Source organism: Nannospalax galili, unplaced genomic scaffold (assembly GCF_000622305.1).
Source record: "Nannospalax galili isolate Female #2095 unplaced genomic scaffold, S.galili_v1.0 scaffold1331, whole genome shotgun sequence".
Classification (NCBI taxonomy): Eukaryota; Metazoa; Chordata; class Mammalia; order Rodentia; family Spalacidae; genus Nannospalax; species Nannospalax galili.
In genome coordinates, this window is record NW_008330679.1 from 439,379 (window position 1) to 466,844 (window position 27,466).

General features: G+C 45.1%; 1 protein-coding gene across 1 annotated transcript in view; it reads right to left on the bottom strand.

The window, feature by feature from the left end:
- Capn13 (calpain 13) overlaps nucleotides 1–27,466 on the bottom strand; it is a 59,252-nt gene that overhangs the window by 23,130 nt on the left and 8,656 nt on the right. Inside the window, exons 2-8 of the mRNA XM_008850958.1 lie at nucleotides 25,144–25,216; nucleotides 23,912–24,027; nucleotides 16,501–16,637; nucleotides 10,323–10,497; nucleotides 9,332–9,406; nucleotides 5,082–5,167; nucleotides 760–834 (exon numbers count right to left, since the gene is read on the bottom strand). Of these exons, the coding sequence (XP_008849180.1) occupies nucleotides 760–834; nucleotides 5,082–5,167; nucleotides 9,332–9,406; nucleotides 10,323–10,497; nucleotides 16,501–16,637; nucleotides 23,912–24,027; nucleotides 25,144–25,216 (737 nt within the window). The remainder of the gene's footprint in view (nucleotides 1–759; nucleotides 835–5,081; nucleotides 5,168–9,331; nucleotides 9,407–10,322; nucleotides 10,498–16,500; nucleotides 16,638–23,911; nucleotides 24,028–25,143; nucleotides 25,217–27,466) is intronic.

Genomic DNA, 27,466 nt, shown 5'->3' on the forward strand with positions numbered 1-27,466 from the left:
TGGGAAGATTTTTTTTCCTTCTAAATGACATTTGTCTATCTTATTCTTAATAGCTAAAACCTAGGTTCTCTTTCATACATGCTAAATTTCATTCAAATATGTCACTAAGTAAAACAGACAACATTTCCAAGAAATGTCCATCTCCTCTAAGGTATGCATTTAAGGAATGGTACATGTTTTTATTATTATTATTTATTTATTTTATGTGTGTGAGTGTACTGCCTGCATGTATATAAATGCACCTGTGCTGTGCAAAGTCATCAGAGGTCAGAAGAGGGTGTCAGATCCCCTGGAACTGGAGTTATGGACAGTTGTTAGTTGCCATGAGGGTGCTGGAAACTGAACCCTGATCTTCTGCATAAGCAGCCAGTGCTCTTAACCACTGAGCCATCTCTCCAGCCCCATGGTGTGTGTTTTTAAAACACGGTGTATTGAATGGCTCCTGGCTGGTGACAGTGATATCCTACCCAAAATGGGAGATTCACTTTCTACTATTCTTTCAGGGAGTCAAGACAGAGCAGACTGGAGCTGCTAAGTCTCCATAGGATGGAAGGCAGAGGTGACAATCATGTTTCCAAACTCAAACTTCCAAAGCAGCTTTCCTTTACCATCAAAATGTCCAGGAAAGCTCAGTGTCTCATCTCTGAGATAACTTTCACAACAAGAGGGGGACACAACCACCTCTCAGCCACAGCTTTTGCTATGTTGAGGTCTCGAGCAATAATACATGAAACATCACTGTTAAAGGAGGGCAAGTACCAAAACTCGCCATTGTCCTTGTTCTTATACAGCTGGCTTTTCCGTGGGTCATGGGTTTCTTCCCATTCCTGGGACCTGTGGGTGGAGAGAAAGACCACAGGGTGAGATCTTTCACATCACTGTAAAAGTCCTCCAGTGACCTCAAATCACCTGCCTGCCTCTGTGAAAATCTAGATGTCATATATGAAAAAATGTGCTATTTGTCTTTCTGAATCTACCTTATTTCACTTACTATATTCTCCAGTTCCATCTACTTTCTTGCCAATAACATAATTTTGTTTTTCTTTATGGTGAATAAAACACCACACACACACACACACACACACACACACACACACACAGAGCTTTAGTGTCAACTTGACACACCTGGATTGAGGCAGCCTCAATTGGGGAACTGCCTCCATTGAACTGGCCTGTGGCCATGTCTGTGGGGCATCTTCTAGATCGTTGAGTGATGTGGGAGGGCCCAGCCCACTGTGGATGGTGCCACTTCTGGGCAGGAGGGCCTGTGTTCCATAAGAGAGCAGGCTGAGCAGGGGCCAGGGGAGCAAGCCAGTAAGCAGCTTTCCTCCATGACCTGTGCTCCAGCTCCTACTTCCAGGTTCCTGCCCTGAGTTCCTACCTTGGGCTCCCTGATGTACCGTGGCCCAGGAGATGTAAGATAAATAAACCCTTTCCTCCCTAAGTTGACAGTGGTCAGTGTGCTTTGTCACAGCAATGGAGAAATAAACTAGAAATATATATATATAATCATCCGTTGATGGGTGCCTAGGTGATTCCATAACTTACCAATAGGAAAGGAGGACATGAGAGGGAAATGGGGAGGATATGATCAAAATACATTTTATACATGTATAAAATGCCAAAATAGACCCTGTTATTTTGTATCGTTAATATACACTAGTAAAACCATCCTCTGTCCCATCTTTTACCTCCTATTGCCAAGCTTGAGCATGAGCAGTCTTTCCCTCTTGCTTTCTCTACCTCCAGACTATCAGGAAATATTTATTTATTGTTGCCATCTCCTAGACCCCTCTCACAGCCATCCTGGTCCCGTCATTCCTTCTGTTTCTCTGGTTAAGCACCCCTCTTCTCCCTTGTGGACATTCGGTTGGATTCCCTGAACACAGTTCTGACCACTTTCCTATCCACCTTCCACACTGCCATCAAAACGAGCTTGTCAAACCAGGAACTTGACTATGTCACTTCCTTCTTTAAAATACATTTGTGGTGTAAAGTTCACACTCCTTAAAGAAAACCTTGACTTCTATCAACCTCTCCAGGTTTAACTAGGCTGTTCCCTGCCCCACCCTTACCTTTAAATTCTATACTCCAGCAATCATGAATGCCTTTATTTCCTTAAAGATACCTTCTCCCCAGCACACATACTTCTTGGCTGTGATGCTTCTTCATCTAGAGCATTCTTCCTCCTCCTAGTGCTAACGTGCTAAGTCTCACTTATCTTTCCACCTTTGTATGTATGGGGAAGCCTGGGGTGGCCTCTTATAGCCTACCTGCTCCACACTTAGAGCTGGCCCCTTCTTTGAGCACCCATAGGCCCCTGCACCACTCCTTACAGCACCCAGGGCTCTGTATGGCTATGACTGCTCCATTACTTTTGCTTTCTTTCTCTCTCTTAACTAGACTCCAAGCGCAAGAGACCACGCATCATCACAGCTGTCATCACAGGTGTCTAAGACACACAGCTTGGCATATACACAATGCAATGACTTTTTCTTACTTGCTTACTTAACTAATTCTTTGCGATGATATGTTCCAGAAGCAAGTTTTGGGTCTGATGGGGAGGAAGAAATGGCTGCTCCTCCTTTAGCTCATACTTCAAAGTAGAAGCAAACACGTAGGCTCCAGGCCCCAGAGGCATAACAGTATAATGAGATCTTTCCCATGGAGGATTCCACACAAATAGCCTGGGTCACCACTGTGCCAGTACAGCAAGGCATAGACCACCACCCAGGCTTCCGGTTGCTGGTTGAGGCAGTCAGATGTGTTATTGTAAAATGGCAATTTTATAATTAAGCGATAATTACATTTTCTGCAGTGTGTAAGGGAAAATAAATGTAGTGTAAATCAATATGCTATTGATTCATGCAAGTTTGCCTTTAAGTGTGTGCGACTGAAATTTCAATTATGGCTGAGATTAGACCATCCAGCTCTCTCCATCCATCTCCATTCCTAAAAAGTAGGGAAGAAATCGACCACCTGCATGGACACAGTGATTATACGGTCCCCACTGCCTCCTTCCACCCTGGTTTTGATGGAGGGGAGGGCTTCCTCTCCACATTCTGTCAAGGGACATGATCCTACAGAGTGGGTACTGCTCTGCACACACAGTCCTCTGTTCAGAAGCCTCATTCACACTTATCCCTGTAGGGTACAAATTCATGCTTCCAAGCCCTGTCTCCTCCTCCTTGCTTTCTCTGCCTCAGTCCAGCATGGACTAGGGTAGGAATGGGAGGCCTGTGCATCTCCCTCTCCTCTGAACCACACCCCACCCCCTTTCCCACTAGGACACCTCACGTTCACTGCTATCTGTGATGCTGTCCCTGAACATGCCCACCCATGGAACCTTTTACTTCCTTGAGTTCTGATGTCCCTTGTGACCTTCCCTAGTCATTCAGTGGTTAGTATGGGAGATGTAGAGACTATCAACCTTTGTGAGTTTATTGTGTGTCCTCTACCCTAGGGAACCTGATGTTGCCATTGGTCTAATTCTACTTCTAACACCCAATAAACACACCTTTGGTCCATATTTGGCTGCTTGGAGTGTTGGGTATGGAGAGTTGGGGACAACTGGAAGTTACTAGGATTTATTTTAGAAAGAGTAAAGGATATAAATCAGGCCTAGTGGCACAGGTTACTATCTCCAAGTGGCTACTCTGGAAGTTGAGACAGAAAGATGGAAAGTTCAAGTCCAGCTTGGACTACAGAGTGAGTCAAGCCCAGCCTGAGCAACATAATAAGACTGTTTCAAATAAATTGCAGAGGCAGAGAATGTAGCTCAGTGGTAAAGAGCTTACCTAGCATGCATGAGCCACAGGGGAGAGAGAGAGAGAGAGAGAGAGAGAGAGAGAGAGAGAGAGAGGGCTTGTGTGTGTAGTGTGTGTACAGTGTGTGTGTGTGTGTGAGAGAGAGAGAGAGAGAGAGGGAGAGAGAGAGAGAGAGAGAGATTGGGCCAGGAACACTGACCGTCTGCATGTACCTTCCAGAGCTCACTGTGCTCACTGTATTGATTTTCACGACTTGTTGGAGCCTGTTCTGTTGTCTGGCACGTTGCATTTCCTTTCTGATCATATTCCCACCCCCACTGATAATGAGGCTGTGGCCACTGTGCTGTGATGCTTTTTACAGGTCTGCACAGATCCTCAGAGGAATGTGACAGGCCCACTGGCCCCACCAAGAGGAACACATAAAGTATTGCTGCTCCTCTTTCTCCCACCACCTTTCCCCCTCTCAGTTACCAAAGCAGTAAGAATGGGGATGAGGGTGGGGTGAGGATGGAGGAGAAACAAGAGGTGGTAACAGGAAGGGCAAAAGAAAAACAAATATTGAATGTTCTCTTCCATATGCGGAAGCTAGATATACAATTGTTCATAAAAGGCAGTGGGGCACCAGGGGTCAGTTTATGGCAGCTGGGAATACCAGTCCAGCATCTTGACGAAATCACTCAATACCCAGCTGCTCATCAGGGTGCTGGAGACCCACATACTCCAGCTACTCCTACTGTGAGCAAGGTGTACTTGCAGGCATGAGAATGTACTGAGTCCAGGTCAGTAGGCAGGCCTGAGCATCTGAGTAGACACAGCAAAAAGGTCATCTAGCTCATTGCTTCTGTTTCCTTATCCCTGCCAGACATGAGGCCTGGCATGCTCTGATCCCATGGCATCATCAGCATTGGAATCCACAGACTCTTTTCCAAGAATGAGGCTCCTGCCCTGCCCTCCATCTCTCTCCACAATGGGAAGGTGGCTTTCACACAGTCACTCACCCTCTTTGCTAATCTTGGGTATGTGGGCGCACAGTTCTAGACTTTAGCCTCTTGGAGGACAGATACTGGGTCTTATTATCTGCATATATGTCACAGCAACCACCTAACCCAGAGCACATTTAGTGGTGTGTACACAATAGGTATCTAATAGATGCCTGGAGAGTGACACTCTTGGAACATAAGTGTATCCACAGCCGCAGTCACTGATGAACTGTTCATCCCTGCAGTGCTGTCCGCAGTGGGCAGGCCAGACGCTGCCCAGCTGCCCAGGTTCTCAGTGAATAATTTTCACCTGCCCAGTTCCCAGGAGCCATACCCATCTCTCCAGCGCCCTTTCCATTCCGTATTGCCCCAGGGGTTCCACAGGCGGATGATTTTTTCCCAGCCCTTCTGGTACTGAATCTGTAAGGAAGAATGAAAAGGGATGGGTCAGGGCTCTCTGGAAAAAGTCAGCAGGGAGACAGTATGAACGCAGCTGCTTTTTACCTCCAAGGACTAATTTAACTTCTGACCTCATTTGGCTGCAGTCAGGAGAAAAATGAAAGGAAGGAAAAAAATCAATGTCTCTCTTGCTGCCTGCATAGAGCTTGGAATGAGAGAGAGGAGAAAATGGCCCTTGTTTTGCTCAGCCCCTAGCACAAGCAGGAGCAGCTCCATCATGCTGGGCAGCTGTTTCCTGGAGCTGGGTGAGCTCAGGTTTAATAGCAGTGACCTAGCAGAGGAGGCTGCCTTGAGCTGCTGGACAGATAGCTTTTCAGTCCCCTGCCTCCTCCAATTCCTCTCACGAGGGCATCTGTCTACAAGTATAGCCCCTGTCTCTGCCAGCAGCCTGCCAGGAACACTGTTGTAAGTGAAGAGGGAGAGGAGGCTGGTATGAGGAAGACAGGGACAGTCTGGGAGCTGAGATAGTTGAGACTATCTCTCTTCATTCTGCATCTTGACCCTGACCAGACACTCCAGTCTGTGAACTAGTGGCCTCTGACAGCTTGAACTTCCCTTCCTCAGCATCCCTACCTGTGTCACTCAGGTAGCACCTGTATGTACTCTTTCACCTAAGCCTTATGGGGGTGTTACAACAACAGTAGCAAACTCTTGAACCCACATTTCCAGGAGCCAGAGCCTTCAACCTGGAATGGGGGACTAAAGTGTGTTTGTGTTGTAGCTGGTCTATTGATCCATGCTCATGCTGTCTGAGGAGAGGGAGGGTCTAGAGAAGAAAGAGCAGCCCACAGACTCTAGGTCAGGAGGCTGAGAAACCAAATGCCTACCATTAGACATGAGAAACCTGTGTGCAGAGGTAGAGCGCAGAAGCAGAACTCAGAAGCAGGCCCCAGCTAACTGCTGCCTCAGCCCTTCAGTTCTCTGGGGTGGATGTTTATAAAATCCTTGTCTTTCAAAGGAGGAAACGGCATCAGCGACATGAAGCAACTTTCCTCAGGCCACTAAGTAAGTGGAGGAGAGAGAATTTTCATCCTAGCTGTTCCTGAAGCTGTCTCCTGATTTTAGAACTGGGTACCAATTTTGGAAATAGACATGGATAAAGACTCTTTAGATGTGGCTGTGACCTTGAGCCACCTTGCTTAGGCCCATGTGATCACCAACAGACACTGCCTTGAAGGTACTCCATGGTCACACAAAGCCCGGAACTTGGCTCAGATAAGGTCTTTTGTATTGATTTCCAGGTCTGTCCCATCTCTGAACAGTATGCATTGGAAGGTGCTCTGATTTGTAGGGCTTCCAGGGGCCCTCTCCTGGCACAAATTCAGGTTTCCTATCCTTTTGGCCCCACCCATAAGCCTAGCACAAGGTTTATCATTAGCTGTCAGCACCTGCTAGAGCCCACCCATCAGGGACATGAGAAATGGTCACCAGGTAGCCCACAGAGTTTAATGAGCCACTCTGGGTGCCCAATGAAGAGTTGGGGGCTCAGTTGGGCATAGGGAGGAGAAGTAGCCAGTGATTCAAAGGGACTGAGAACAGGGCTAAATGAGGCATGCAGATAAACACTCACCCCCTGGCCCAGGGGAGTTGCTGGCAGAGCTAGGTGCATAATAAAAAATGCCAATTTCATTTATCTTCCTGTCTGTGCCCTGCCTGGAGGGAGGATGAGCAGATTAAAAAGCACACTACATTTACAGGCTGGTTTAATCTTAGCACTTGTGGCTCAGAGTTACAGCCTTCTCTCTCTGGAGGGGAGGGAGTCTTTAACAAAGTCAAGGTCCTGAGCCCTTGTGTCCTTTATGAGAGTTCCCTACTGATAATCACACAAGCTATGACCAGAGGCTCAGGGGTTACATTCAAGACCAAGATCACGGCTAGGGATAAGAATGGGATGGCTTATAGCCTTCACTGCTCTGTCTATCCTCTTGACCTTGGTCAGCTCTTGTAGATAAAAGGTGCTACTGGACCAGAGATGGCCCAGTTTATCTACCCTAAATAGTGGTTCCTCAGATATATTTTCCTGAATGCTATTTCCATTGCCCATTAATTGTTAGATCTAGGATAAAATGGTTTCATGGTTAATGGTATATTACAACCAAGTAGTATTAATGCAGGCCTTCTAGAGCCTTCACACTGCTAATGTGCATCTCTAGGAAGAGGAAATGGTGAGATGTATTTTTCAAGTGAATTTGGAAACCTGTTTTCACAGAACATCTCTCAAAAGTACATTCTGCGATACAATACCTGCTCAAAACAACAGTGTGGGAATCATCTGTCATTCCAGGTTAAATACTCTGTTTAGAACACTCCTTCACCCCATGCCAACCACACATAATCACCAGTTGGCCACAGCTGTCTTTCCCCTATTTCGTAAGCAAAGTCAAAGTCTTGTCAACACAGAAATCCAGGCAGTATGGCTAAGTGGTCACAGCTGCCAAACAAGGTAAAACCTATTGGCAATCATGAGACTTGTCCACATCCAGGACAATGAAGCTGTAGGGCGTGGCGTGTCCACACATGGCCAGTGTGATAATGATATGAGCTGTCCCCATTGGGAAGTCAAGGGAGACCTTGGGAGGGTGCAGCAGAGGGGCTGGGGCTTGGTTCTGAGGACTGGAGTCTGCAGTCACTGTGATTAGGATCTCTTCTGGCCTGGGTGTATCAGGGCAAGCTCTTCCTTGCTCATGGAAGTGCCTTCTTGGCTTCTTATATATTTCTATGATGGGAGATCAGCAATGTCACCTTCTCAGACCAAGAGCAAATTCATTCATTCATTCACTCTTGCAAGTACACTCATTCATTGACCAAGCATTTATTAGATTCTACTGCTTTCAAGCATATTGGTGCTTATTTTTTGGGGGGAGGTATACAGGATACTGTCCCCATTTTGTGAATTAGGACAGGAACAATGGGACAATTGGCCTTCAGCTGATGGATGGGACAGACAGATTGGTGAAGAGGAGTTAGGGCAAGCTTGAGAATGTCACAGATGGCACTTGACACTCTGTTCCCTAATGCACAGGCACCTGAGAGAAGTGAGCCTTGGAGTTTGGAACTCTGTCTCTTAGTGATCAGAAGCCACATCTGACCTCCAGAGTAGTGGGAAATACAGAGACAGAGAGCACTCATAGGAAAGCTTGTGAGGCCAGGAAACACTATTACTACACAGTTGTGGGATGACCAAGAATGCAAACTGGAGAGGTCAGGTGCCAGGTTGCTGTTTTATAGCAAGCTAAGTCTGAAAGCTTGAGCAAACTGCTTCTCTTCACCCAGAATGAAGTTAGACTTCAGTAGTGTTTTCTAGATAGACTATACTTTACCCAGAAATCACACACATTTTTGCTCATTCACAGTCTGTTCTCCTACCAGGGAAGATTGCCCTCTGATGCTGTCCCCGCCCTCACAGAGTCAGGTTCCACATGGGCACATAGAAGTAGCCAGACAGTGCATCTCCCAGCCTCCTGTGGGCCTTGGTATGGCTGCAGGATCAGGTTCAGGCTAATGGGCTGTGAGAAGGGATGAAGTGATGAATGTCTTTTCCGGGTCCTGCCCCCTTTGGAGAGGAAAGAAGGTCCTTGGCCTCTTTCTTTTCACAGACTTGGAGACAAAAGTAGAGTATGTGTCTTGGACTCACAGGTGGAAGAAGGCCCATATTTAGGATGTCAGAGCCACCCACCAACCCAGTATCACCTGCTTACCGTTGAGAGAAGTAAATACTACCTCGTTAAGCACCTGCATCTTGGAGCACTTTTGTTACCCTCGTTTAGCTTGCAGGTCACAAACAAAATGAATTTCAGGGTAAAGCTTCTCCCAGAGTCAATCGGGTGATTCATTCTACCTCCCTTTGGGGTTAATCCCTCATCTAACTAGATACCTATTCCTGAGATCACTTCACACAGAGCAAGGACTTGTGGGGAAAGGAGTCCTGGAGGAGAATGACCCTAGACACTAGAGCATTAGGTCAATAGAAAGAGCTGAAACTGCTGGAGGGGGGCCATGATGGGGTGAGAGAGACGTATACGCTTGCTAGCTGTTGGAGGCGTGCGATTCTGACCCTTGTTTAGAGGCGCAGATACACCTGGCAGATTCCAGAGGACAGATGCCAGCCCAGCAGGTCAGTCTTACCTGCTCAGCCCCAGTCACTGTATAGGCGTGCTGGCTCACCAGCCCATTCTCCATCACCTCGGCCTCATCTGTCAGCTACAGGAGAGAAAAGCAGGTGGAGCCCTCAGTACCCACAGGCTCTTCAAACATAGAGAAATAGATTCAGACTGTAGCTGAGCCAGCAAAGCCTCAACCCACCAGGAAAGGTATGTGCCTCCTTAGAGATAGAGATAGAAATGACTGATTGGGTGAGGCTACAGTGCTTCATGCCCAGGAGATACCCACCCTACTGACTGATGGAACTCATAGAGTTCCCGACAACGTGGGCTGCTTGTTACACTGACTATTCGTCATGGATAAGACATAGTATAGTACATGTTTGAGGGGCCCTTTGCTGGAGGAAATCCCCCCACAATATTCCTGGTGCCAGGAATAGAGGTTTAAAGTACACCTTCAGTTTCTGATAGCATTCAGATCTGGTCTTGGTTGACGACTATAGGAAGTGTCTTGTGGATAAGAAGCCAGGTGTCTCAGAACAGACTCAAATAATTTGGAGGTTTTGCAAGCTTTCCAAAATGGGACTTGCTGCTAAGAACCAGGGTTCTTTATAAACTTAAGGAAAACACAGAGGAGCTACTGGCAATTATAGCTGCCTTCTCCAGCACCTGATAAGCCTTCTAGTCACCCTGGATCATGTGCTGCTCCTGGTCAGGGGGATACCGTATGTAGGGATTTAGGGGTCAGTAGCATTCAAATTCTGCATAGCATCTTCCAGCTATGTGATTCTGAAACTTGACTTGGCATCTCTGAGCTCACTCCCATTTCTGTGAAGTGAATTCAGAGTCCCTTTCTCAGAGGGAAGATGCAGGTTGAATGAGGCCACTTTTGTGGAGCTCACCATTAGCCTCCACTGTGGCTGCTTGCCTGGCCCCTCCCTAGCTACGGGCTCTGGCTGGACACTCATGGGCAAGGAGAGACTTGGTGGGTACAAAGTGAATCCCTATCTACTCACCCCTTTTGGGGTGGCACAAGCCACCAGGGAGCCCGCCTTGACTGCTGTCTTCACAGCCATCAGTAGATCAGAAGGGGAGGAGTACAGGTTGACCGTAGTGACCACTCCTCCTGTGAGGTCCACCAGGGCATCAGGGAGGTAACCGTAGTGCAGATGTGAGTAGGAGCCAAGAAGCCTTGGAGGAAGAAGCCAGGTTAGCTTGGGGGTGGGAGACTGCACACTAACCCTCTGCAAGTTCCCTAGGTGAAGGACTTTTCCATCCACAGGGGGCCATGTCCATGAAGGAGACGAGACCAGGGCCAGCTAGCTCTTAGCAAACATTGAATGCTGCTTTGATGAGAATATGATGCTGCTTCTTCAGTCTGAAAACACACTGAGCACCGATGTGTGCTAGGACCACACTAAGCACATGCTCAAAGACATGCAAGACCTCATCCTTTCCCTCAGAGCTCACAATCAGCAGCTCCAAGAACAGCATGGACACAAACAGCCTGTTCTTACAACCCCTCTCCCTGGAAATCAGGAGGGAGAAAGGCTTTAGTGAAGGTGGAAGAGAAAGGGATGAGTCTGACATACAGACCCTCAGACCTGTTCTCCAGAATACCTCTGCCACTGCCATTACCCATGGCTTTCTGCTTCTTCACCTGCACCCCAGAAACACCCAGGCTCACTGTCTCAGCCTTGCCTTCTTCTTGATCCTGTCTCAAGTCTCAGCCTTTAAACCTTGCTCAGTATCTCCTGGTTGGCACCTCATCACACACTCCTCAGGCTCCATTCTTGGCTCCCTCTCACAAGCTCTCAATCCCTGGAATGAGACTGAGCTTTTCTCAGGCTCCCTTTGCCAGTGTGAGGAAAGGGCATTCCCATCCCTGCCTCACTGAGCTGGGTAGTGTGAGTAAATGCAGGCAGCATAGGGAAGAGCCTTGGTCCATCATGAGGCACAGTGATCTGTGCTCCCTTTTTTCCTCTCTCCAGGACTATCTGCCCTCCACAACATTTCTTTGGCAACAGGTCATACTCTCCTTAGAAGAGGGTTGTCAATTATAACACATCAAATTCTTTGCCCCCTCAGAAGAGGGTTGTCAATTATAACACATCAAATTCTTTGCCCCCTCAGACATTCTAGAGCAAGTGGATCACCGTGGAAGACAGAAGACAGGATGGTCCTAGCCTGGGGGTCCAGAGAACTGCCTGACATGTACTTGAATTGAGGGTCGCCTGGATAACAGGAGTGGCAGAGGCATTCCAGGGAGGAAGAATCAAACTGGAGTTCCCCAAGGAAGGGCATGATGGATCTAGAGGGGTGGGTGATGGGGCTGGGGGAGGCCTGTGCTCTCTAGAAGAGCACAATGACTGCAGTCACAATGATACCACTGAGACAGGGTCACATGGGTCAGACTCGTGGGGTGAATTGTGGATTTCCAAACTATAGCCATGGCAAGCCATGAAGGACAGGAGGTGCAGGCCCAGTGGGCAGCTGCCTGGCTGTGGATGCTGCCCTCTACTCTGCTACATTGTAGCTCTTGCCAAGTCCCTATACATTACTGTCCCCTGGAAGGCAGAGGCAGAGCCCTTCATGTGTGATAGCTGTGGTCAGAATCCCTGCTGTGGTTTCTGTTTTTCTTCTAGTGCTACAAAATCAGCTGGGAGTCTGCGGTCTGGGCCCATCCCCACTGTTGCCCCCAACAAGGCCTTTAGCCTTGGAGCTGACCCTGCCCCATTCTGCATGTAAGACTTTCCACTGGACACAACAGGATGAACTGGATCACACTTGGGCCCTCAGACATTCCTTCCTTATCCTGTTTCTACTTCAGTCACGTTCCCCCTGGAATAACACAGAATTCCAGAAAAATCACATCAGCAAATACCTATCAAGCAACTATTGTAAGCAGCCACACAGTCCAAGGACATCTTAGAAAACCTCTTATTACAGAAAGCTAAGGATCCACAGACCAAAGGGGCAGTTCTACAGAGACACTCAGGTGACATTTATCCAGACTGTTTAACATGGATTCTGGTCTTGTTCCCTGCCCTTCCTTCCTTTGGCTCCTGATTCTGGCTGGCTTTAGACTCTAGCTCCACAGTGTTTGCTCAGTCAATGGCACAGGCTCCCTTTGACCAGAGTTATGCCCTGTTAGGTCTGAACATTTGGCTCTTAATGTCACATATTTTTCCTAAGGATACTGAAGTTCCCAGGGACCATTCCAGAGTCACTAGTGCCTCGTGCAGCAGTCCTTCCTGCCTATATCCAAGGACCCTCCCTGCTTCAAACAGGACCACGAGGGGGCTGCTCCAGGGAGGCCTGTGACCTTCCTCAACTTCCTTTGTAGCTCTGGGCCTCATCTGAGGTCTGGTACCCACATCATTCTGCAGTCCCCAAAGAGACTCTACACACAATGGAAAGACTCCCTGTCTGACTGGCTACAGCCAGCACCCCTTGCTCATGTCTTCCAGAACCTTCTCTCACTGTCTTCAGTGCCTAAAAAGCCTGTCCAAGCCTCAGCTGGATGTTTTGACAAGGAGTTATCTTTCTTCTTTACAAAAGGAGCTTATGAATCCTGCTGATGTGTCAGGAACATGGCAACTATTCTTAGTCCCCCTTTGCTGACAGAAAATGGAGAGAGAGAGAGAGAGAGAGAGAGAGAGAGAGAGAGAGAGAGAGAGAGAGAAATAGCATTCACCACTGGTGCTGTTACTATTCTTGTCACCCGAACCCAGGGATTCTGAGTGAACCTTGTCCTTACCCCTCTGCTTCAGCCTCATCTTCGAGAAATGTCTCCACGCACTGATAGGAAAGAAGGAAGATTCCGGATGTCTAACCCTGGGCCTGACAGGAGACTGAGATGTAACAGTTAGTTCTTACCTGCAGAGACTCCACAAACAACAGCATGCAGCCTGCCAGATCTTATCCCCATCTCTTCTACTTTGTAACCCTTGGAAGAAACAACCCCCAATCATGGTTTGTTCCCCTGACATTTGACTTCTCTGGCCAATTCATTTCCAGACTCCCCAGCACAGGAATTACTGGAAGTTGGAAATTCACTGAGCTGCTGTCCATGCCCTCAGAGGGAATGCCGTGGACAGCTGTGCCCTCTATGTTTGTGTGGGGTCCCAGTGTGCCAGGTACTGAGTTCTACCAGAAACAAGAAGATAAATATCCTTCCAAAGGACTGACAATATCCACGACTAGAGGATAGAACAGGACTAGGGAGGAAGTGCTTGGTCGCAGCTTGGATGTGACCACAGTGTGATGGTGGGAAAGTGATTTTCCCTCCCTGAGCCTTAGTTTTCTTATTTCCTCACAGTGTGTGTGTGTGTGTGTGTGTGTGTGTGTGTGTGTGTGTGTGTGTGTGAAGTGGGGGTTCAGTGCTCTAGTGCACTAGCTCTGAAACGCTAGAATTCACTTCTGTATTGTGTAACTCTCTTCTTTGGGTAGGTGAGGGCAAAGCTTCTAAACAGCTTTAATATGAAACATTTTATCCCCCACTAGGTTTCTTTAGGCAGTGGAATGTGGGATTTGGGTCCACTCTACCATTTCTTCTCAAGCTGAATAGTTGCTTTAGGTCAGCTGTTAACAAAATGGGGTCAAAGTCATCATTTCCTTCTGCAAGCTTTCTAATTCTCCCAGCCCACTTCTAGGCCACCCCTTTTTACATAAGGGAAAAAAAGAACGAGGCCCAGAAGTGATGAGGGTGGAATCCATCCTGCAAAGATAATGGCAGTATTTGTGTAAGTAGCTTAGAAGTGAATTAGCCTCCCAGAACGCCTGCCCTGGCTGTTATCTGGCCTTTTTCTAATGCTAACAAACAGCTCTGGAAGAGAAGCAACTTTAGTTTTACACAAATTGCCTCAAAAGAGAGAGAATGTACACAAAGAGTTCTTGCCAGCCCTGTCATTTAGACTATGACTCTAGCCAGACTCCAATCCTACTAGATGGGGTCCCAGGCTAGCGATCAGGGGACTCAACTGCTGGCACATGTCCCATGGTGGCTTGGAGACTCGGCTTATTTGTGTGTGAAGTGAGGAGCCTTCCAACCCTACGACTGTGCCTCCCACTCCTTCTCTCTCCAAGTCTGTAGGCTTCTGTGCAGTTTCACCTGTGAGCCCTGACTTATCTCTCTTATGTGCCCCTCTCTGTTCTCTGTGTGCCCTTCATGCAGCCCTTCTTGGGGAAACTGTCCCTTTCACAGCTCTTGCTCACAGAAGCCCGATAGCTACTCAGCAGCCATCACGGTGAAGAGTACCAACAGGGACCCAGTGTGAACTTGGCCAGTCAGATTGTCACTGTTAGCAACTGGAATTGGATAAGGAGCAGAGGATGGGGTAGAAGCAGCAGGTGTTGAAGCCAGAGGGAGGCTGGGAGAGCGAGGTCTTGAGGCCAAGATGTGCAAAGATGAGCCAGAGCTTCCTGAGGAAGGCGAAGCCAGGTGGGGTAAGCAGCGATTAGACAGGGAGTCAGGACAGGCTGCTGGGCTCCTTCCTACTCTCTCCTGCCCCATTTCCTTTTCTTCTTCCTTTCTGTCTTTTCCCTTCACATACAAAAATTTCAGGATGTTTAATCTGCAGCTTTTCGTTTATATACGTACTTGTAAAGTTCATAGTGCAGTGGACATAATTTCCATATCCATAAATGACTTCCTGCTTTACTGCTCAGTGTTTCTTGCCCCATTTTCTTAGTACCCAGCCCCAGAGGATCGGCCTAGATATAGACTGCATGTGTGGATTCTGACTGCTGTATGGCTCTCCATGGAATATAGCCATCCCATGTGCACCTTAGTGAAGAACACTTTATATCACCCACCCACAGCATCATCAGGAAAAGCCCAGGCCTGTCCTTGTAGGGCCTATCTAGGAATGTCCTCATTGAATGTGACATGTGCCTAAAAGTAATCTAAGGGTGGCCAGCGGCCTTCTGAAGGCTGCCTCAGGACATGCCCTCCAGGACAGTTTCCTGGATCCCCACATGCTAGCAGATGCTTGGTCTTATCTAGCTCTGAGTTCTGCAGTCTGAAGCATAGAGGATGTCTTCTTACTCTATTTTCATTTTCTAGCTATAGAATATCTGATCATATCTCTTGATCATCTTAAAGGTCTTCAGGACAGTGCCCTCCTTCCATACACACAAGTAAACTCATACCTTTGCATAAATCCACTTGAGTGAGCCTGCAAGTGTCTGATGCTGTGCCAAGCACAGTTCCTGGCATATGGTGAAATGCTCAGTGGACATATCTTGAATAAACTAGTCTAACGAAAACACCTGATCTGAGATGCTTTACAAATCCTGAGCCTGTTAGGACCAGAAAGGGCTCCTGACATCACCCCATGGTCACCCCATAACACAAATGAGATCTCCTAGAAGCCACACCCAACCCTCAGCTTCTGGACCGTAGAAGTGTTTCACCAAAGCCTTTGTTTGACCCACTCCCACTGTCTCCATTCATGGGTCTCCCCTCACTGCAGAGGCCTACCCATTCTTTCAACTTCTCTCGGATACCATCTCCTCCAATAGCCTCACTCAGCCTCTTAGTAGGCCAGGGAGTCAGGATCATTTCCTCCTCTACCCTCCCCTCAGACTGTGAGCATATTACACAGCTGGTCCTTCTGCTATGCAGGCTCTGTACCTGCCATTCAACCAACCCTAGACTGAAAGTGGTGGGAAAAACTGTGCCATTACTGAGCATGTGCAGACGAGTTCTTGTCATTAGTTACACAATAGTACAGTATAACAACTATCTGCATAGCATTTATATCATGTTAGGTAGTAAATGTAATGTATAGAGGATTTATAGCATATAGAATATAAACAGTTTATATGTAAATACTATGCCATTTCATATAAAGGTCTTGACCATCCATGGATTCTGATATCAGAACCACTCTCCTTCAGATAGAAGAATGAGTCTATTCTAACCTAGCCATCATGTTATGTGTGTACAGATCTCTCTAGCCCACATTTCACTGTATGTCCCATCACTGACCCTTGCATACAGCAACTTTTTACAAAAAAAAAAATGTCTAGATGGATGGCAAGGGCTCTGATGCTCAAAGGGGCATTGCTTTCATTCAGAAGAGAGACTGAGAGCTGCAGGGCCAGCTGGCGGGGAGCATCGGCAAGGGCAAGACACCGGGCAGGCAGAGCCGACATCAAAACTGGGCAGAGAGGCTTGCTCATACTTACTTGGCATAGGCTTTCTCCATCAGACAGGGCCAGAACTCCTGGTTGTCTCTTCGAGGATGCACAAAGAGAAAGTTCTTTCCTATGACAGGCAAGCGGTCATCAATCACCACTTCTACCCACCGGCCACACTGCCAGAACTGGAAGACAGAGACAAGCATACACTGTAGTGGATCTGGGCCAGGAGGGAGTTTCTGCAACCTTCCTCCCTAAGTCAAAGTGTCTTCACCTTGCAACATGACCTCCATGGTGCAATAACAAACTCAATTCAGAACAAAATTCCATCCCAAATTGCTAGGAAAGGCATATGCATGCCATCTCCAATAGCAGGAGGAGAAAGTGCGGCACAGACCAAGAAAATGGGGAGGTTAGCTCTGGAAACACAGGCAAGGGGGAGAAGGGTCTACTTTGACTCTGCTATTAACCATGGACTCACTTTGACAAGACCTTTGTGAGCTTCATGAGATTCTCCAGTTCTTTCTTGTTCACAAAAAGTAGCAGAGGGAATGTATGTTAAACAACAAAAAAGAGTGGCAGATGCTGGGCTATGATGGTGCAGGAGAACTGACCTGGAGCTGAGGGCTTGAGAAAGGAGGCATACCAGGCAGAAAGTGAGTGCATCCCAGACAGTGAAGACAGCATGGGCAAAGGCCTGGAGGCAGGATGACATGACTGGTACAGGAGGGCTGAGCAGAGTCAGCCTCACTCTGGCCCTCCTGTCCTCACATTGTGCTGGCCTTGCCGTTATAGCAGAGAAATGAAATTGGCAAGCACTCTTACACTGCTGAGACCACAAATGAGCCAGATGTTCTTCTCCAAAACAGACACTTTCATCTTTAGTGTTCAGTTCCAAATGGTTCACCCAGGGACATCACCAAATGAGGAACATTCATTACAACACCAGTCTCTCGAGCTTCTTTGTTGGCCTCCCTTGGACAGGATGGAGTGGCAGGACTTCCAGTTTCAGGCTTGAACTTAAAGAAGACAAGTCTCCTGGACGTTGCCTTTGCTAATGTGGGAGGACATGATCTCTTCCACAGCAGTATGTCCCAGGTAGTGAGGCTATCACATTCAGTTGAGGATGTACTTCCAGAGCAGAGACAGAGACAGAGGCAGACATCAGTGGATACAAGGTGAAGATGCTTTCATGGTCATTAAAGAGCCAGGGCACTGAGGCTCACTAGGGCACAGCTGTGGATGAATGATCCTCTTGCAGCAAGCTGTAAGTTGTGCAGGCTGTGAAGCTGAGGCAATAGGGAGCCATCAAGGAAAGCTAATCCCAGCTCCCAGAGTGGGGATACGAAGGGCCATCTGGATTTTGTACTTAGTTCAGTAGCAACACAGAATGGACAGTGTACAGTTGGTAGAACTGTGCCTGGATTCTGCTTTTACTTCTTGTTATCAAAAAAGAGATGTCTAGTAAGTCACTTCACTGTGGCTCAGTTTCTACAACTGCCAAATGATAGTGAGATAAAAGAACTGCCTGGTGGGCTCTGACTGGTATGAGATGAAACTGGGAAGGATCATGTAGTTCTGAGGGACTGTGGTTTGAGGAATCATGTGGCTAGTGTTTAATGCCCAGGAGGTCATGATGAATGACAATGTCTTGGGTCAAGGGAGCTACTCTGCCCTTTATATCACCCTCACCTCCATCTTCTTCCACTAATAAGATGAACCAAACCTGCTTTCTCCATATGTATAAGATTACTGCTCCCAGAGAACAGGCAAGTAGGCTGACTGGTCGTCAAAAATGAAGCTATAGCCTGTATTTCCTGGCTGAGGAGGACTGACATGAACAGTGTCTATGCCCTTCAAGAACCACATAGGTGCCATTTTGCCAATGCCATGTGCCAGATGGGGAAATAAGACTTTATCTGGGCAAAGCATTTGAAGTGCTTTGGGTACTGAGTGCTTTCTTTTAATAATACCCAAGTTCACAGTGATGAGATGAGTTCTACAGAGATTAGCACTGCAGATGGTATGGGAAATTGGTTTTCTATATTACACTTATGTGTCTGTGCATGTGCACACAGGCACATGTGCTATGGCATATGTGTGGAGGTCAGAGGACAATTTGTGGGAGTCAGCTTTCTTCTTCTACCATGTAGGTCCCAGGGATTGAACTCAGGTCATCAGGTTTGTTGGTAAGTGCTAAGCTACCTCACCAGCCCAAGGTACTGGGAATTGTGTGGCTTTCTTTGTCACATAGGACAGAATGTGCCCTACCTGGGTTTTTGGTTGTCCTAACAACCTAAGTCTCTCCCAGCAATGCTGTGGTAAGCCTATGACCAGCTCAGTCCTGGGTCTTCTAGGGTGACCTTACATGTAATCTTCGAATCATCACGAGCAGTAATTTCACCAGGGAGCTTATCAAAAGATCTATTATTACCTAGTTAGATTTCAAGAAGGAAGAACGGGATAAATAAGACCAGCAATTTTGGAATGAAAAGTTGAAAGACTCACCTCCAGGCAGAGTATTTCTCTCTCTCTCTCTCTCTCTCTCTCTCTCTCTCTCTCTCTCTCTCTCTGTGTGTGTTCTCTCTCTCTTTCTCTTTATCTCTCTTTCTCATATATTTGTGGGCATGTTTATTTATGTGTGCATGTATGTGTGTATGTAGGTATATACTTTGCTGATTGAGACATCTTCCCAGTCCAAGAATATGTCTTAAATTGCACACACCTGGGTGTTCTCTAGATAAATTCCTGGACTCCAGGAAGCTAGAAAAACCACGTAGGGTCTTGTGGTTTGACAATGCATGCTGCATACAAAGTTGATTGACACTGAACTTTTCTCTTGCAACACTGGAAACTACAAGACAATAGGACAATGGGAATTTTGAGGAAAAAGAATGTGATGCAATAATTCTCATTCAAACCAAGATGCTGCTCTTTAGGGAGAGCAAATGGCCTCTCATGTAGCCTGAGGAAATTATGCAAGAAACTTCTGTCTGAGAACGTTAAATTAGAACCAAATCTGAAGGTAAGAAGAAATGAACGTGGAAGAAACAGTGGCAGGCACAGCATAGTGAGTGCGTCTTTCTTTTAAGAAATATACCTACAACAGTGGAAATGAAGTTGCTAAAGCTTAAGCAAAGACTCAAGAGAAAAATGTAAATAACAGGAAGCTGGACTAGAAATATGAAGATCATCTAAAGAGGAATTCAAGGTCAAAGGCATTAAGTATAACGAAAAGGGGCATTGCATTATGCAAGCACTGTCTTTAAAAAATGATAATGGTGCCATAAACTGGCTGCCAGAGACTACAATGGGGAAGAGCCAGAACATTTCAAGGTGTGAGAAAAAAATCTCCAAACCAAGACTATGAGGAGAAACCTCAGTTGCTCTTCCAGGATCTGATGGACTGAGGAGATAAATTCAGTCTCAATAAATGGACAATTGCAGATAACACATTCTGCAAAATAGAAAGATTGTTTCCACAAATAAAATGCGTGGGTAGTGGATAATGTGTATTCTTTTTATGTGCCCATGAACCATTAACAAAAACTGTCATGGACTTGGTCATAATTAAAGTTGTTTTAATAATTCCCCAAATAGAGACAAATCAAAAACCAAACAACAAATCAAATCAAAAATTAAATGTAGATTATCTTAAAATTAGCAAAGACATTTCATACCAAACATAGATACAGATAAGATCCCAGAAGGAATTTCTAGTCTTATGAGCTTTTATTATACAAAGCCTAATGATATTAACTGGGCTTTATTTTTTTTTGTTTTTTGTTTTTTTTTTAACAAGATTCTATGGTATCCAGGCTAGCCTTGAACTCCCTATGTAGTTGAGGATGACCTTGGACTTCAGATCTTTCTGTTTCCAACCCCTGATTGCTGGGATTACAGCATGGACACCAACATTTGGTATTATATGGTACTGGGGATTGAACCCAGGGTTTCATGAATGCTAGGCAAGTACTCTACCCCTAAGCTATTTCTCCAACTCCTAAATGGCCATTTAATTTTTTTAATAAACAAAATTAAACAATAGAAAGTGAAAGGGAATTAGCAAAGATAAAATTAGCTATATAGAAAACAAAATCTTAAAAAGAAACAGAGTAATAAAACCAAATGTTTATTTGCTACAAAAATCAATATAATAGATTATTGTGGGGCTAGGGAGATGTCTCAGTGGGTAAAAATACTTGCCATGCAAGCCTGTCAATCTGAGTTTGATCCCTGAATCTTAGAGTAGAAGGAGAATATCGACTCCTGAAGGTTTCCCTCTGACTTTCACACATGGGCTGTGACACATACATGCCAGCACTTACAGAGACACATCACACATAACTGAAAAATAAGTTAGTTGTATTAAAAACTCTGGATTAAGAAAAAAGGAAAATAAAAATATGAAGCTGGGATCATGAAAGTGATTTAACCACAGATTATCAGAGAAGAGAAATAAATAATACTTAGATGGTATGAAAAACCAAGGGGGAATGTAATAGTCTGGAGTCCTACTGAAAAATACGCATACAATAAATATACGAGTACATGTATTTAGCTGAAGGCTATAACAAAAAACACAGTGCCAGACAAGAGAAACCTCCCTTCTAGTTGTTGCTCAGGGTAGTCCAAGAGACTCCTGAACAACAACACAGGCTATTGCCACAGCCCTTGATTGCTTCCCAGAACTTGCAGGTAAGACCCTATTGCTGAAGACAGGCCATACTTTGGACACAGGACTTGAAGCAATCAAGCTAGAACTGATCTTGCAGCCTCCTCCCTGAAGACTAGCTCTCCTGGTATCAAAGGGTACTTAACTACCATACAATCTTCCAAGGGAGAAAAATCAATCATTGGTCCTACCCAGCTGTGAAGCCTAATAAACAACAATGACTGGCCCAGCAAACTATTGCTATTGGTGCAGTAGTAGCACTTTTATTATCTTGGGGGTAATCAATTGCTATCTACTTGGAATTAAGATCAACTCAATGGGAGGAAACTCATGTGTGGTACTGTAAACATAGCCAAATACACATGGCTGGAGAGGTCATAGATCCTAGAGAAAAACCTACTTTTACTACATCCCTAGAACAATGTTATTTCTTATTTTATCCTAAATATGCATCCTCATTTTTTACAGATAAGTGCACCTTTCACCCCTCATCAAAGAAGCTTCTTTTTGTAACAGATGGAGACTATTACAGGATTCCAGAACTGGTCAAATGTAGAGAATAAGTGTTTGTGAGATGTTTAACCCAAAGCAGCACATCTTCAATGCAACCTCTATACTTAGGATGAATGTATCTCTTAACTTTCACCAGGGAAGTTTCCTTATGCAGCAGATGGTGATTAACACAGAAACCCACAATTAGCCAGTGGGCAAAGAACAAGATGCCAGAGAATGCTTATGTCTGGATAAAACACCTATTCCAAACCTCTGCCTCCCAAGGCTCAGGGATCATTTCAAAAGAGGAGACAGAAAGATTATAAGAGCCAGAGGGACTAGATGACCACAAGGAAATAGATTCTTTCAGACAGCTGGTCATTTACTCATATGAACTCATCAGCAATTGTGACAGCATGCACAAGTCCTATGCAAGTTCAAATCTGACAAAATCCAATCATAGACACAGGGAAGTGGGTAAGGAATCCCAATCCAACCTAAGGAACTTTTGGCATTTGATGGCTGCTGTGAGGGGGAAAGGCAGTGTCTTACAGGGATGGGACTCTTGGTAGACTGAGTAGATAGACCCACACTGAAGGGCATTTGGGGACACAAACCAGACTCTATCCACCATATTATATTATGCATATAAGAGTTCATTAAGTTGGGTGGGGGGACATTTGGGAAAGATGTGGGGTGGGATGATCTAAATATCATCAAACTATGTTGTATGGAAAACTTTATCCACCATATTATATTATGCATATAAGAGTTCATTAAGTTGGGTGGGGGGACATTTGGGAAAGATGTGGGGGGGGAGATGATCTAAATATCACCAAACTATGTTGTATGGAAATTGCAAAAATTCAATAAAAATTTTATATAATTGCATTTCTTTATTTGTTTGTGAATTTGTATGTGGAAGGGAGTATGGTGTGGTGTGTACCTGAGCATGCCATGGCATGTGTGAGAAGTTCCAAGGACAACTTGCTGGAGTTGACTTTCTTCTTCTACCATGTGGGTTCTGGGAATTGAACTCAGGTTTTTATGCTCGGGGGCAGGCACCCTTACCAGCTGAGCCATCTCGTTGGCCACATACTACAAGCTATTAAATCAACTATCAGAGAATCCTGTAAGCAGCTCCAAGATATTATATTTGGTAATAGCCAATTTTTTCTGGGCAAGTATAAAGATCAAGAAGTAACTCCAGGAGAATTAAATGATTCAACCCAACTAATAGCCACTGAATACGCTGGAAGAATTAAGCAAATCATATTTTTAAATGAGGTGGGGTGAAGTAATTTATCTCTTGTCTATTTTGCTTTCTTTTTTGTCCTCTTGTTTAATGTCTGATTCGCAAACATTACCCAAATTATACCAAATAACCAGGTATGAAATAGTTCATTTTACAAAGCTAGCATAACTCCAACAAGATCAAAAAATAATATAACATAGAAAGCAGTTTTAGACATAATATAGGGTCTGAAATTCTAATGAAACTCAGCAAATTGAGGCCAATAACATATTAGGAAAGTACCTTACTTAAATAGGAAGGAGATAGATTTTGACTCTTGTTGTTCTGATTCAAAATTGTAACCAATGGGAGAAGGAAAAGAGCTAAGAACTCCTACAAGCATTAAAAGAGAAAAAAACTCATGTGCTTGAAGTTAATTATCAGGCAATTAAAACAGTTCAGATTCAACTAAAAAAGACATGAGAAGTAGCTAAAGAACGTGGTGAGGGGCCAGATAGTTTCACACTTAATAGACAGCAGCTTTCCCAAATGAATACATAAATTTGATGCTGTTCCACTCTATATCACAGTGGCTTTTCTGTCTAATTAGACAAAATTATTTAAAAATTCCCATGGAAGAATAAATGTGTAAGCATTACCAAGATATTTTTGAGAAAAGAATAATGAATGATGAAGGAGAAGTTATTCTCCCAGATGCTGCAATTTCCCAGAACACTCCTGTCATTAAAATAGCATGGCATGGCACAGGAATAGTCAGAGGTAAGAACTCACTGACTGGCACATGTAGGGTTCTATGCCAGCGACTCTTCTTTTTCTCACGTTCCTACCATTTCTATTTCCATGAAAACATTTAGCTTTCCTCTTCTCCATCTGTGACCAGGACATAAGTGAAAAGATGGAATCCTTTTTTGGAGGGAGGAAGGTAACTGATGTACTCCTATCTCAAGCTCACATTCGTTGAAGACACTGAAATTTCTGGCCTCTTTGGGGCTTGCAGAGTGCCCCATCGTAGAAGGAGATACTAGTGGTACACGTACCTGGAACTGGAAAATCCCTGCATACTGGTGTGAGTAGCTTTGGTCCATTAGGATCTTCCGCAGACATTGTGGGTTCTGGGTCAGGGAGCCCAGTGCTGCCAGGAACCAGCAGTCTCCTGGGAAGGGATAAAGCCATAAGAGGCCAACTGGATGTCTCACCCCCCAATTTTATAGTATAGGCCTGGCCATCAGAGTTGGCACATCTTCCTATGAATCTTAAGAATATTGATCTTAAATCTTTGAGACCAGAAAGATTTTCACTTTTTAAAAATTTTTGGAATATTTGTATATACATAATGAATTATCTTGGGAACGAGACCCAAATGTAAGTCTAAATTCATCTCTCCTTCATATATATCTCATATTCTCAGACTGAAGGTAATTTTAAGCACTGCTTTTCACACCTGCAGTTTGACCTGTCATATAAGGTCAGGTATGGAATTTTTTCTTCCTCTGACACTATGTAGGCACTTAAGAAGTTTCAGAGTTTGAAATATTTAAGATTGGGGGGGTGAGCTAAGGATGCTCAACCTATATTGAATTTTTGTCCTCTGAGAGAGGAAAATCAGGGAAAGGATTTCCTGGGCCAGTTCCAAGCAAGACAGAAAAGAGGTTGTTGGTGATGGTGGTGGTATGTGAGTAGAGAGGATGAGGGTTGGGTGTGTTCTGGTGAGGAAAGACAGAGGAGCCCCAGCTAGGCTTGGCAATTAGGGAGCTCATTTTGCTCCCAGATTCTCTTCTTCCCTAGAGGCTCCCAGAACTGACATCATAGCAAAGTCTAGTTCCTGACATAGGTAGCAATGGTATATTATATAACTGCAGAAAAGACATCCATATCTTTCTTTGCTAATAAGTGTGAAGCCCCTATTTATGCAGGGGCCTCTCTAACACACAGGAGGTTTCGCCTCTTCCTCCTCAAGAGATAGAGAGACTTGACTTTCTCCATGGGTATCACTGTGAGCCCAACTGAATGTATTTATCCCCTGCTTGAATCTTCAACCTTCACTGCTAATGCCATCAATTCTTTCAGTACTGTTTTATGCCAGGCACTATTGTCAGAAAAGAAGTCACATAGATACCCTCCGCGTAGTAGCCCTTTCTCCACTCAGGAGAAACCCTAGCAGCTAGATTATGGGCTGGTAGCTAGGTCAGCTTCTATTAACTTTGTTTAAGACAGTGATTCTCCAGGCGAAGGCCAAGTCCAAAGGCTGGGGAAGCTGTCGAGTTCTTACCTGCTCTTCCTTGTTGGATGTCAAATCTGCTCGCACCTTCCAGGATGAAGTAAGGGGGACCCTTTGTTAAATCCTTACAAAAGAGAAAGAAAGTCATGAGATTCTTTCATTCTTTTATGCCCCAGTGTGATACCAACAACATCATTTATCTTTGAGAGATAGAGGTTAATTCTTAAACAGATGCTTAAAATATGAATTAAGAAAGTTTCCTTTGTTCTTCAGGTTTTATTGCTCTCAGGAAAGCAGGTCTCAAAGGGGTGTGTATGTAACTGACAAGACAAGCAATAAATGCATAAGGAAGCCATGTGAGGAGACCACATAAATAAGGACAGGGATCCTTATATCAAATAGTCAACCTGTCGAGTCCCAACAAGCCAGTGTTTTATTAGGAGGTTATAAACAAATAAAGTGAATAGAATCCATTTGTCAGATGAGACTTTTAGAAATACAGGGAGGACTACAGCTTTCCAAGGCAAAGCTTTTCTTTTGAAATGGCATGCCTCAGAAATCAGCTCGGGCATTATCAACACCAGATTCAAGTCTAGCCACATACTACACGGGATCCATGTTTTAACGGTACAGCTCTTACTCCAGGGCTCACCAGCCCTCTAGATTTGTTCTCTTTGAGGAGTCATGGAATTATCCTCTGTATAACCGTTCTATGCAGCTCTTGTCTATTATATACATTTGCATAATTTGGTAATTGTTTCACTATCATTTCTTTCCACACTGACACATAAGTCCTCAGATATCAGGGCCACACAGTGGACATGGATTCATTTTTCCCATCAGCTGGGAAAGCACAGAGTACTACACCATGTACAACCTGCCAGTCCTTCATGCATTTCAGAGTTTCCTGGTGGGTACATTGTGTCAGGACAAACAAAGGTATGCCCTAAAAATATATCATCTCAAGTGAGGGCACCTTCCTACCAGCCTCCTGAAGCTCAAGAGCTAATGTACCCCGTTGGAGAGGCACATACTTCCCCCAATGAGGCTGTCTGTTACAACCATGGTCAGACTGTACTCAGAAATCTCCCTAATTCTCATAAGAAGAAAAAAACTTCCTTGAGGGGTCTTGGCCCTGTGCACTGACTGTGGGACTGGTTTTAAAACAGTTTGGGGGCACTTTGATAACCATTAATTGCCCCTTGTAGCCAGTCTATAAGGAGGTTTGCTATCATGAATGAAAGCATTCAGTTGTAATCTTGCATTCACAGGAATTGAAAAGAAGGTAGAGGGCTGGAGAGTCAGCTTAGTCAGTTAAGTGGTTGCTTTGCAAGCATGGGGACCTGGGTTTGATCCCCAGAACACAACATTTAAAAGCCAGGTGTAGTGGCATGCACTTGTAATCCCAGCACTGGGGAGGCAGAGACAGGTAGATCCCTGGACTCACTAGCCAGCTAACCTAGTCTACCTAGTAAATTCTAGACAAAGGTGAGAGACCTTCTCTCAGAAAAACAAACAGAAAAAACCAAGGTGGACAACATCTAAGGAAGGATGACAACTTAGCCCAGGTTATCCTCTGGTCTCCACATGCACATGTGCACACGTATACACATACAACAAAGGAGGGTGGATACCACGGAGGATCGGACCAGGAACATGGCCTATTCTGCTGTTACCTTGATCCACTGCCCAGCTCTTCTGCTGTGCCCTGTGGGCTTCCCTCCTGTGACTTGCACAGTCACAATGTGCCTGGAGGGTTCCTTCAGATAGACTGAGTATGGAATCTTACCCTGATATTCCTCCCCAGGTGACCTGGAGACCTTGAACAATTTCCTGCTCTTTGCTATAGCTAAATTTCCTCAATCTGTTTATAAAGTGTAAGGACAGCTGAGAGAATCAAACTATGAAGAAGGGTGAGGGCCACCATTCATTGAACTCACCCTGAGTGCTGGATGCTGTATTCCCAGGCTGTTTATTCCCTGCAGGCTCCCAAAAACCTTACAGAGCAGGATGAGCCCTTCCACTTTGCAAATGAGGAAGGATGTGAAATACTTAATGCAGCCTCTGACAGGGTATGTGTTCAATAATTATTGATTCCTTTCTCCTGTGTGGTAGTTCCAAAATTAAAACGGCTATGCTCATAGACAAACCCATAGCCTCGAATGCATTCATTATTAAACAAGACAGAATCAAAACATAAATTAAGCAGTCAATTCATAGATAATAGAAAGAAAAGGACAAAAGTGCTTCACAAAAATAGGAGGAAGGAAGTGATAAAGAAAACAACCTGTAAATTATAAAATAAGCCAGAAACACAGCAAGAAAAATAAAATACATAAATTGTTCTCAGAATAGTGGCTTTCCATAGACCCAG